The sequence below is a fragment of the Mastigoproctus giganteus genome, chromosome 6 (assembly GCF_048544385.1).
Source record: "Mastigoproctus giganteus isolate SK-2022 chromosome 6, ASM4854438v1, whole genome shotgun sequence".
Classification (NCBI taxonomy): Eukaryota; Metazoa; Arthropoda; class Arachnida; order Uropygi; family Thelyphonidae; genus Mastigoproctus; species Mastigoproctus giganteus.
Window position 1 is genome coordinate 71,177,170 of NC_143580.1, and position 13,392 is coordinate 71,190,561.

General features: G+C 36.6%; 1 protein-coding gene across 3 annotated transcripts in view; it reads left to right on the top strand.

Moving 5' to 3' along the window:
• LOC150084401 (cell adhesion molecule Dscam1-like) overlaps window positions 1–13,392 on the top strand; it is a 305,476-nt gene that overhangs the window by 143,521 nt on the left and 148,563 nt on the right. For all 3 annotated transcript variants that reach the window (XM_090376034.1, XM_090376036.1, XM_090376035.1), the window contains exon 6: window positions 9,463–9,638. In XM_090376034.1, coding sequence (XP_090232160.1) covers window positions 9,463–9,638 — 176 coding nt within the window. The remainder of the gene's footprint in view (window positions 1–9,462; window positions 9,639–13,392) is intronic.

Below are 13,392 nucleotides of genomic sequence, written 5' to 3' on the forward strand. Positions count from 1 at the left end.
CCCGATTCGCATACATGTCACCATTAAGAAAGCGCAGTTAGCTCATTAATTGTTCAAAAGCCGGGACATTCGCACTTGAGAAGCCAGCGATTCTGTGTCATTCCACGTGGCTATTAAGTTTCTTCTCGTGAGGGACCAACTCCCAGAGCAGGAAAACTTTTCCAAGGTCTTCAGGTGAATATATTTGCGCTCTCCATCACAGCATAGTAATTACAGCTACGCGACACGCTGTTATTCTGGGATAATGCTGCTCGAGGAACAGCATAACTACATCCAGAAGTGCATATTTCGGACCCATTATTTAGCTTCATAAAGTGAAAATTAACCGCCTGCTCAGCGTGCCATGAAGTGCTGCGAAGACAACGTCCTTATGGCAATAGCGTTCAAATTTAATTGTGGTTTCTACGATGTGCACGTGTCACGAGACAGGGACAGTGGAAATTAGTTTTTTTTTTCCCTTTTGTTTTATCCGTACCAAGCCATTTCATGTATTCAATTTTGTTTCTCGTTTGCTAATCCTGAGCATCGAATGGAAACATGACTTTAAATTATCCGCGACTTTAAATTACACGACTATTAAATAACGCGCAAGAAAAGAGTCCGAAATCGGAGGGAAGAAATAAACTGGAACGACACAATCTCATCTAAATGCTAAACAGACAAATTTATGTCCTCTACAAGATATAAGGCTGGAAAAATTGAACGCAGTTAAAGGAAATGTTTTGACATTTTGATAAAAGTTAATGTCAGTTCGACTCAGGTCACCATGGCGACGAAAATATTTTTCGTGTTAAAAATTTAGTCTGATTAGCGGCAGGAAAAAACGTTTCTCATAATAAAAAAATAATGGAGTAATGGTCATTAAAATCATTAATATAAACCAGATGCCAATTGTGAATTCGTGTCCTGGCTAGTCGGTGTTGAAATCAATTCAAAATATAAAAATTGCTAATGAAGCCAAAACAGCAGATACCTAAGCGAATACGTCAGAAAGAATTTCTATAGAGACAAAATATCGTGAAATTATTGCTTTTCAGTACATGCTACTCTTAATTCGTTGTTATAATTCAGTTTTACGGCTAATAACCGTGTCCAAGAGAAGTTGGCAATTGGTCTTCAAGATTAGTCTTCAAAAATACGAGGAACCTGGCGGCTACAGATTGTGTTCTGAAGGTCCATTTGTCAGCTGGGAGTAGAAAATATTCCTAAGCCCTCTCTGCTCTCATCGGGTCCTTTTTTCTATTGACCAAATACATTTAAAATCTAGAAATTTTAAAACTTAAAATATTCCCTTTTGTTTCTTTTCTGTTTTTATTTGAGAAGAAATTGCTCAATATTCATATCACTATGCTATTTTTCTACGATAATCTTATTTATTCGTTTTTATTCTTAAAAAAATCAAGTTAGATCTTATTTAAAAACGTTTATTTTAATTCCCACAGAATCAAACAGAATGACATACGATCCATCACAAATGGATGCGCTATTATACTTCTGTATTACATCCCTGGATGAAAAAGCATGAAATAAATTCCTCCATTGGTCAAAGGGATCTGGACAATAGACATTTCCAAACAGTGGTCAACAACGAAACTAGTATCCTATCACAGATGGCTGAGTTCACCGCATTTAACCTTATTATCAAGTTTCGTTCAATATTTTTCATGCAGCTGCTTATTTGCAAAAACTATCCGCATATTCCATAAATCTATATTTTATTTTACTGCGGATAATAAAAGGAGAGATTGAATTAGAGCAACTAATTAGTTGCCATGTCAACACTACGAAATGGTATAGGTTTTAAATTAGCAGCTATTGGCTACACGTTTTTATCTGCGCATTGTGTTAACCTCGGAAGATAATTTTTGTGCAAAGAATCATGGAGTAAAAAATGGTTCTTTGTGATCAATGGTTAACACAACTTTTAACAATGGGTGGCTTCGATAATATATTCAGACTTCGAACTTTATTTAACTACATCCAAATATGACAATCGGAGGACAAAATAAAGGAAAATATTTGAAATCAAAGTAGCACAGTTTAAAGGTTCTTTTATACAGAAACATCATAACTATTAGAAAAGGAAAGAACATTGCTATTCAGTCTCCTTTGGTGGTGTCCGCGCTAATATCTGCACAGCATCAAGAAATTTCACGCGGAGAAGGGAAAGACTTGTCAATCCTACAATTTCTGCTTTATCTACAGGGTGACAATGACTGCTCCACCGCTTAGTCGTTTTTGGAATTGGCGAAGTTCGCTCGCCCACAGACAACTGCTGGGAGTTGGAATCTCTTGTTGCGAATATGCAAATGACAGATTACCATCATTTCTACGTCTTACATAATCTGTCCTTGGCTCTTGATTCTAACGGCATCATCGAAGCTTTCGAAAGGTTGTATTCCATATTCAGAGCTCAACTTATCACAGTTTTGGTCCTATCGTGTCAAACCAAAGTAAGAGATCCTTCCCACTAACAGCCCTCCTTTTTAGACACTGGGGAAACAACTGAGGTGAGAAAATGGAAAATAGTGACCAGATGACGGGGTCCCTTTTTTGCACGGATTCATTTCATTACTTAATCCCCTTCTCGGTCTCTTATAAGAGAATTTCTACTTAAGGATATAAAACTACACTAAAGCGGCATATATTCAATAGATGCTGTCTGCCACCACAAAATGATTACAACAGGTGGTTGCTTTTGTTGTTCTTGGTTGGTTGATATCGCACCAAACAGTTAAGGTTATGAGGAGTTAGTTTGTGTCAGTAGACTGCGTTTTTTCTATGGTCAGTCGGCTGTTTTTTGGGATGAAAACCTATGAATAACTCGCCCACTCTGAATAAAGTGGGCGAGTTAGTGTCATGGTAAAAATTCCTCTCATCTAAACGGGACCCGAACCGATGCCTTTCTGCATGATAGGAAACGGAAAACCATCGTAGTTTCTGTGCTAAACATAAATCGTCAGTGAATAAAATTAAAATAATTTTAAACGTGGTAAAACGAAAGATTCATTTCATTACTTGATAACATTGCGTTCGTTTATAAGCTACGCCAAATTGATACGGTTTCAATTTAAAAGAATAGCAGTGGCTTCACATTTAAACTGAATGTTTAATAAAAATTCCTGTATGTGAAGTCACGATTCATTATTTATGAATTCACAATAATAATTCCTCCTCTTACAAATAAACGGGAATTCTGGAAAGCTAGTTAGAAATATTGCCAATGTTATAAGTCACAGATCCTGCAATTCAAATCTATATTTCAGCTAATACTAAATGTTCTCTAAAATGCAATAAATAATCTGTATTTTTCGCAAATACAGTATATGAGAATGATGTAAATTTAAAATCAAACAGTAGAGCAGAAACTCGATCAACAAAATTCAATTTATTCTTTAAAGAAACAAAAGTAAAACATTACACAGTACGAAGTACGATTATGCATTTTTTATGCAAAGCACAAAAGGAATTTGCGAAAAAGTATTAAATATATACGTGCGTGTAGAACACTGAAGTCTTAACATTATATTTAAGAAAATACAGCAAACCTTGTACTATTTAATAAATAAATAACGACTTCTCTTCTGTGTATGACGTGCAAAGCATGTCGGTTCCTTCTAAGATGAAATGTTAACCCAGAAAGATGAAGAGATTATTATAATGTTTCTCTATTGTAAAAATTAATTCCAGATATGGCGCATATTTCTAAACCAATAGTCTACAGTTTAGTGGCGCCCTCTTGTCTTTGAAAATATTACATTAATACTGCTTTATTTGCAAATTACTTTTCCATTTTAATAATTACGAGTAATGAATTATAAAGGAGAGTTATATAGCTCGTACACCTCACGTGCCGGTTAAACTCTGAGCTGACACGCACCCCATTTCTAATCCATACTTTCGACATGTGATAACAGCAAACTACTTACTGATCACGTACTGACCCTTACTGAACAAATGAGTATTTACTAACGCGATACTTCGAGAAAAGCCACGCATAACGACCTCTTTTCCCAAATAGAGGTATTATTATGTCCACGTTATCGCAATTAAAAGGCAGTTTATTTTTGCGCCACTGCAGTTCAAGAAAAATCCCATTAGGCAGGCGTTATATCAGAGATTGATACCACTACTTTTGATTATCTGTCGAATTTAAGCCATTAACAACTGCCACAGTGGTCGGCTTTCAGGCTAGACTCTGTACATTTAAATATAAAACTTAAATAAACCTAACGTGTGATCATATGAGATTTTTGTAGATTAACTGTTATGCATAATTATTATTGGACATCAGTGTTACCAATATGGAATAATGTACAGGGTTCAAGCCAATTTTCCGCATTGGGGCAATAAAATTCGTTTAGAGTAACGTTAGTTATATATTAGCATTGTCCACTACAGAGTTTATACCTCGATCCCTGCGCTTCTCCCACTGTTTTAAGCATCTCTGGAATTCCTATTTCATGACGCTGTCCAACGCTTTCTGAGAATCACCTTGAATCTCAGCGACGTCCTCGTCCCGTTAATTGGATTTTCATCTTGGACAAGAGGAAGAAGTCAAAGAGAGCATGGAAACAGCGCCATTTTATTCTGGACCAAAAACTCCTGAACTGACAAAGCCATGTGGAATGGCTCATTGACATGATAGAGAAGCTAATCCTGAGTGTGCCATTTGTCTGGGTGGTTTTTCCTATATACTCCCTCAAGCGCCTTAGATCTGGACATAGAATTCGTGATTTACAGAGTGGCTTTGCGGAAGGAATTCCCGAGGTACAATTCTCGTTTTATGCACTGGAAGGACTGCTGCTTTTTTTTCCGGGTTATAACTATAAATAAATCCAACTTTCAGGTCCCTGCACACAGAAAGCTAGTTCTGTTTACATTCCTCGCTCAGCAAAAAATTTAAATTTGCAATTAAAATGCGTCAAGTACAGTACGATGTGCTTAGAATCTAACTTATTGTTAATAGTACGCTGTCTGTCCCCATGGATGACTTGCACTTTTTCAACAATTTCAGTCCGAATTGACAATGGGCGATCCCAACGCTTCAAATCCCCAACTGAACTTTGGCTGCCTTGGAAACGCCAGTACCACTGAAAAGCTTGTGCATTACCCATTGCATCATCAACAAACTCTTGTTTAAGCATTTTGTAAGTCTCCGAAGTTGGTTTCCCAAGTTTATGACAAAATTTGATAGGAATCGCTGTTCCCTAAACTAAGCCAACTTAGTTGACCACAAAAATAGCAAGCCACTCAACAGAAGCACACTTAAACATCAACTGCACAAAAAAGCACAACGTCCCTCGACACCCCAACTCATAATGAATTGATTCAGCGGTATCTAACGCGCACTGCCATACTACATGTGGTTAGCGATCCAAGCGGCCAATTCAAAAGCTTTTGACTTGCACCGCGTACATGTTATGCCATAAAGTATTTAGAAAAGTACGTGGTGGTCATAAGTTGCGTCAGAGAACCATGGGCTCGAAAGGAGATTTGAAGTCCACGGTTCTAGCACAGCAGATTATGGTTGATGTCCATCCAAAAGTTGATGAAAAGGTTTTCTTTCGAAGCTTTTTTTATAGACAAGTTCAGTTACTATTGGTCATATGGTGAAAGGAAGCCAGCTTTTTGCTACCAATCAAAATATAAAATCACTGCCTAATGTATACCCTCTCCTTACGTAGTACAGATCCAACTAGACTTTGAATTTCTCCCCAAGCCATTGAGAAAACTTATTGCAATGATTAATAAGGCGCTGGTTAAAAGATGTCTTCCTACAATCCAGTAACCATTTAATTTACGGCACTAATCAGAGAAATGGCTAACCGAGGAGGAATTAAAGGAGAGTATTACAAGGCATCAGCTGAGTGGGCAAACGAGGGTATGATAGTACACGCATTTAAGATGACCATGCAGCCAACGTGACTGCTAAATACGGTTATGTTTTTGAGTTCTTTATCTTGTAAACTCATGGATTAGCATTTGAGTTTTTCACGCTCGCGATGTTTCTTAATTTCTTCTAGTACCTTCACTCTATCCATATTTTTATTTTTAGCAATATTATCACCATCATTATGAATAAAAAAATTTTTTTTTCTCTCTGTTTGTAACTATCCTACCAATTTCGTATACAGCATTTTATCTTTTGCAATTCCGATTTTGTTTTTCTTTTTTCTTTCCGAATCATCTGAATATTGCAATCGTAGATGAGATTCTCAAAACATTCTGAGAATCGTTTTATTTAAAATTTCCGTTGCCAAGCAGAGTGCTTTTATATTCGAACGAATTAAAATGAAATGGTGCATGTTCTAAAGTTTTCTGTTGCTAAATCCCTAAGCGTACTTCGTTTTTAAGTAACTTCGCTACAAAGAATACTTTTCCAGGTAGACGTTTTACATTTAGAATATAAACAGGAATTGCAAGAAATATCTACTCTGCTACAGAAAATGGCCACACTCTTTGACTCTGTCCATTCTCTAAAGTATGGTACACTTTTTATGAACCTTTGAAACTCAGGTTCGCTTATGATTACAGATCATCGGAGTTTCAGATGAAAATTACTCGTGTTCTTTGATATTGTGAAATAAAGATGCAACCGCCTTGTTCTTTCCATTTCACATAAATGGAAAATTAAATGTTGACTTACCATATTCCTTTTCTTATAACACCAAATGCATTAAACCTAAGTGTTAAAATTTCTTGAGGACGCCTACTCGTACAAACTATTAAGCAAAGCGTTTTTGTAACCACTGGATGATCTCACGCTTCCTGCAGATATTTAATTTGATTTCTTTTATTACCAATGCAATAATTCTAATTAAACCTACGAAGTTGTAACCTAATCAGCACACAAACCTTTACTAATATAAAATAAACGTAATTCAGGAGTTCCTCATCTAAAATGATGAATCGTATATCGTTCTAAATGTCTCTATCAGAAGTCGATTTTTATATTAACCAAAATTTAATGAGTTATCTTTCAAATATGAAATTAAACAACTGATGCGTTTGCGCAAATGTGTGACACCGGAAATCAGGATGTTATAATCACAACGATAACAGTTGAACGAACAATTTAAAGATAATTAGAAAAGAAAACAGATTTTAGAAGATTAACAACGGGCTAAAAGCCCGTTGTTATTCTAATTACATCATAAAACAAACAAAAAGCCATTTCATGCATGTTTTTATTATTCTGGGTATAAGTGATCAAATCCAGACGTAGACCTCTTTTAACCCCTATTCGTTGATTCTTGATAGAAAAATTTAACTAGTATAAATCTGAGATATAAATTGAAAGTAGTAAGTCACCGGAAAAGTAATTTACTGATTACATAAAGTAACTGCTGACCTTTAACAGTCGAACCTTATTTTTTCGGCCTTTATGCTACTGGTATCTTTAATTTGGTAATAAAATATTTTTGACTTTACTGAAAGACATCTTAGAATATATGCTGGTGAATAAAAAACAGTATCTTACGTAGGGAGGCACCAGAACGTTAGTTCAACTCCGCTGTGGTGCCCTCTGATAATACAAGTTTGAATTATCCAGCCTATTTTTAGACTTCGGCATTTTTTGTAATATTTTCAAGAAATGTTCGGATTTGATATTTTTTTTATTGCTGTTTAGATTTTCATAGCTAAAATCTATTTATATTCGTTACAGAAGTACACCGATGACGTTTTTGTTATAAACTGAGGGCAGGAAATAACTTTCGCATTGATGAAAAAAGCAACTAATTAAGTAAAATTTCAGTTTTGAAATGATAAAATCTAAATGGTAATACCCAGTCTACTTTTAACACCACATTCAAAAATTTAAGCCCAAATGCGACAAAAAAAAAAGGTCCGAACAATGAATAACTTAAATCAAAAAATAAGCCACATAGAACCTGGTGCCTTTTAATTGAAACACGCTGTCGATTTTAGGACATGAACTCAGTAATTATTTGCTTATTCTTTATTTGCGACAAATGTTAAGAGAAGCTATAGCACTTTGAACAAAACTCTTGTTAACTAACTTCATTCTTTTTTATTGTCCTAAACCGCACTCTTTTTCACCTACAATAAATAAATTAATTAAAAAAGAACTAATACATTCTTTCTTGTATCAGAAGTTTTGAAAGTAAAACTACTACGGTCACAAGCCAGTTCAGCGGAACAAACTGATATACCTTTTATGTTAGGCAAATAATTCCAAAAAAGCAGCACACATTTTTTAATATTAAAAAGTTGAGTTCTTAATATTTTCCTGGTAACGCCTCATTTGAGATACATTCGATGTAGAATTCTATATATCTTAATCTGCTTTTATAGTCTCAAGTTTATTAATCCGCTTAACTACGTTTCTGGTTTTGTAATCTCAAATTTATTAATCCGCTTAATCCGCATTTATCAATCCGGTTTTGTAATCTCAAATTTATTAATCCGCTTAATCTACATTTATCAATCCGGTTTTGTAATCTCAAATTTATTAATCCGCTTAATCTACATTTATCAATCCGATTTCTTAAATCTCAAATTTATTAATCCGCTTAATCTACATTTATCAATCCGATTTCTTAAATCTCAAATTTATTAATCCGCTTAATCTACATTTATCAATCCGATTTCTTAAATCTCAAATTTATTAATCCGCTTAATCTACATTTATCAATCCGATTTCTTAATCTCAAATTTATTAAACCGCTTAATCTACATTTATCAATCCGATTTCTTAATCTCAAATTTATTAAACCGCTTAATCTACATTTATCAATCCGATTTCTTAATCTCAAGTTTATTAAACCGCTTAATCTACATTTATCAATCCGATTTCTTAATCTCAAGTTTATTAAACCGCTTAATCTACGTTTCTGGATCTTGTTTTGTAATCTCAAATTTATTAATCTGGTTTTGTAATTTTATGTTTCTTAAAACTTATGCTATAATCTGTATGTTTAATATACATTAACATATTACCAGGAAACATATACAAAATTAAAACAGCTTCCAATAATCAATTTTTTTCTATCTGCTGATTATCTTGATAAATTAGTACATTTATAACACGTAATATCTGTTTTCTAACTGCGTCCTGCGGCGTACATGACCTCCAACAACCACTTTCAACACTTTCTCAGATGCTCATGAAATAAAAAAAAATCACTTTCAAAAATTATCATTGTTTTACGAAAAAAAGATAAAAGAAAAAGCATTTTAAAGTAGCATTCTTTGCGAGGTCAACAACCAGCCACGAAATTATCCAGGCAGCATTAAACACAAAACCCGTTATCGGAGAGACTCCGAGCACAACTTGTCATAAACATATCCAATGATCAATTACACATCGCAACGTAAAAATTACCGCTTTTGTTGCTAGGCAGAAAGGTAGCCTCTTTAGTAAGATAACAAACGTCTTACATCTTTCTTAAAATTCAGATGTTTAAAAAAAAACTGTCTTTCTCTATTTGTCATTAGGTGGATGAAAGAGACTGCAGGAGGTTTGCTTCCTGCTCACGAAGACAAAAGGGTACAGCAGGTGAAAGGGGTGTTAATTATCCAGAAAGCTCTGCCATCCGACGGAGGAAATTACCAGTGCATTGTAAGCAACAGAGTTGGGGAGAAGAGGATGGACACAACACTCATCGTCTCTGGTAAGACCCCTCTAGTTTCATTTAGTGAGCTCTACAAAGAGCCAGCAATTACCGCCCGCTCGTGCTTCACTAACCATGTGTACTCTGCTCAGTAATTAGCCAAAATATAACCTCGCGCCTGCTTTAGAAGACTGTTACGGCTAAAGGAGGCTTTACATTACCTTACTACCGGTATTTATCTACAACGGTATTATTCATCTCAGAATTCTGGTACAAATCTTGATTAATATGTCAACAACGTACGTGGCTGGGCTCAAAGTTCGTGAAATCTAACTATGATCAGTCATCCCTTTAGACAGGTAGCAGAGATGTTCCGCGTGATGATTATTTGGTGGGTGCGGTCAGGTGTACAATTGTGGCAGACGTGGTAACTGCGAGCGTCGTCTGCTTATAACTGCAGCAGCAGCAGAAGAATAAAAAGTTTCAAAGCAGACGGTAATTCAGTTTTCCCGGTTCAGATATGAAGTGATTCATTGAAAGCGTTGAATAGAGAGACGTCTTTACAGTGGCAATTTATGAAACAAAACTAAGACACATCCAGGCGGATCTAACAATTTGTAATTAGAGTTCTAGCGGAGGGCCCTAATTGTCGTTGAGTTATCGTGGTCCATGTTGCGCGCGGTCATTTGTCTTCATACAACGACTAATTAGGTTGAGGGACAATTTTCTGCAAATTTTGTGGCACCAAAGATCAGCTACTCTAGCAGAGGATTGTTCAAAGCATCGGCAAACATTGGAAATTCCAAAGGGCACATAAAACACCGCAGCAAATGAAGCAACGCTAGGAATATAACTCCAGTGTCGACATTTCTAACCGCTAAGATATATTCGTAATGGTTATCGTAGTCGTCTATAGAAGAGAAAGGCAAGGCGTTCCTACCCCAAACATTGGTTTTCACAACTTATGTCTCGTTTGCCAACAACTCTCAATCTAGAAAAAATTATGGATACGCCCATGATATTTATGATGCATTTGGTAGATTGTCTATTGTGTTTTCTCTAGATAAAGGCCCACCGTGTATGTATCCAAGAGGATCGAAGTAAGGGTGAATATCTAAGAAACGATTTTATTGAATTTCTCGCCTGCCAATATTTCAACGTGAAGAGAAAAGTATTGGAGAAACATATGGGCAAACAATTATAGCATCGTAGAGGAAAATGTCAGGAGAGTAGATATAAAAACTCAGGGAGCACGTTCCTGGAAAACTGCCATAAATACATTCATTAATTAAGACATCCCAATTCAAAAATTGTCTAGTTGTTTCTAACAAAAGTGTATTCTCTTTAGTAAGATATCAAAGGTTGTGCATCTTTCTCTCAATCATGAGGCAATATAGTTTTACAAATAACATACTACCCGATACTGCAATATGTAGAGAGGTTCTTTCTTCTTATTTTGCACTTGCAAATATTTCTTTAAAAGGTGTCAAATACACTTAAGTCTCAAAAGTATTAGGATAACCTGCGACACTAGTCAAGTAGATTAGATCAGCTGTTCACTAATGTCATTGCATCTACAAAGTATCAACATTTCTAAAAGTGCCAAGGGAAATAAATTCATGCATCGGAGAACCACTGTGGATTACAGAACAGAGCTCTTACTGGGTTTCAATGAGATATTGATCATTGGATGCCACATCAAACATTAGTCGCTGTATGATAGAGCCAACCTTTCGAACCAGCTCTTGCAGTTTGCACAGCGGTTTTTCTATCTGCAAATCAGATAGAAAAGGTCTGAATTTAAATCCACTCAATGACGCGATGAATTTGTATGGGCTTTTTTTCACAGCGTAGCTAAGTTAGTCTGTTTGGGACGAAGATTGCATCGTTTTATCTATCGGAACCTCGGGATTTTCGTCCAAACAGGCAAACCCATCGAAGAATACACTCAATTACAGACATATATACTCTTGCCGCACAGGCCTTAGTTTCTTTGGCGCTTAACACTTAACGCTTAACAATCACATTACCTTTCGAAACTTCTGCATTGAACTGTTGGTTTTGTTTGTCTTAAGACGATCAATCAAATGAGAATGAGAATTATACATTTTACCAATAACTTGTACTTTAAACCCACCACAAATTAGGCAGTTGTCCCAACCTTTCTAGTGAGACCATTGTTTGACGGCTTCCTCTACTTCATTATGAGCAAGGGATGCCCAATCAATCGTTTTTCAGTCCTTCGTAAGTATGAAAACCCAGAGAAGTGCATGCTGTACGGGAAACGCTCAATCTCCATTCCCAGTGCGGTATATATAAAGAAGTCTATCAAACGTACCAAATCAGACTTTGAGGATTCGTGAGCATTTTGTGAATTCACTGATCCGCTTCTACCCATAAAAAACAACAGCAATCCTCCTATGTCGAAAAACGAAATGAGTATAACTTTCCCAGTGCTTTCGAAACCTTGAATTTCTTCGGCCATAGTAATGACCCATAGTAATATCCAATTCATGGTGTGTTGTTTGCTCTCTGGCTCAAAGTCCCTTACCCATATTTCATCCACAAACACTGCTGTCCAAGAATCATTTCCTAAGTATACGGCAAAACTAACGTGACTACAGCCAAACTACTGTTCCGTAGATGCACTGGTACCAATCTCTAAATTTGAAACTATCTAGGAGGAACCAGAGCCTTTTCCACCAAGTATGGGGGAGAGGTCGTTATAACCACTGTATTATCGCGAACACTCGGTTACGGTCTGTAAAAGGTCGATAAACGTTCAAGTGCAGGTGGGAGTCAACTTTGGCCTTTTAGACCTTGTATAAGAACTTCGGTTGGAAATACTGTATTAGTGGGAAGGGACCCTGAACATAACTGTCATCAAAGCAGCATTAAAATGGAAGAAAGAGGGAAAATACGACAGTACAGAAACGATTCGTTGGATCACTTTTAGAAACGAGTCCTCGTGTGTCTTGAGTTGTTTCTGCAAACAGTCCAAATACTTTTATAAATATATACTGTCTAGTCAAACATTATGACAGCGGTGTCCTCTTCTTATCGCCGATACCGTCGCTATGCATAGACTCTCTAAGGAGGTATGTTGTGCCATGTCACCAGGCCAGTGTCCCGTAGATCTACGAGAGTCTGTGGTGGAAGATCCAAATGCCGGATTTGTCGATCCACACAATCTGGGAGATATTCTATTTAGATGCACATCCGGCAAATTCGGCGACAAATGTAGCACCTGGAAGTTACTTTTATGCTCAGCGAACCACTCTCGATCTCTATGCTATCCAGAAAAGCAGTCACCATAAATAGGTGTATCTGATCAACCACAATAGATAGATAATTTGTCTTCAGAATACGATGCAAGGTTTTGAGAACTCCCAGAGATTCCCAGGAAAATATCCCCATACCAAACCTCTATCACCACCTGACTATTTCTGTTGGACCAGGACATCAGAATGATTCCTCTCCGCAGTTTTTGGCCGTACTCTCCATACAGCATATTAGAAAACGGCATTCATCGGTAAGGCAACTTTTAACGAGTCGTCAGTAGATCAAAGACGCCTTTCAGATGAAAACTTTAGACGTCGTTGGAGACTGTGCCGTAAGCAAGGAGTACCACGACTGGGCGCTTACCCTGAAGGCCTACACGAAGGAGGGTTCGTTGGATCGTGGTTTTGGGAACAGCGCTGGTGTTTCCCTGGTTAAAGTCCGTGATCAGTAGCTCCACTGTTTTCCTTCTATTAGGTCGCACCAGGCGGCTACCCTCGCGTGAGATCGACTAATTTAACCACGCTGTGAAAAA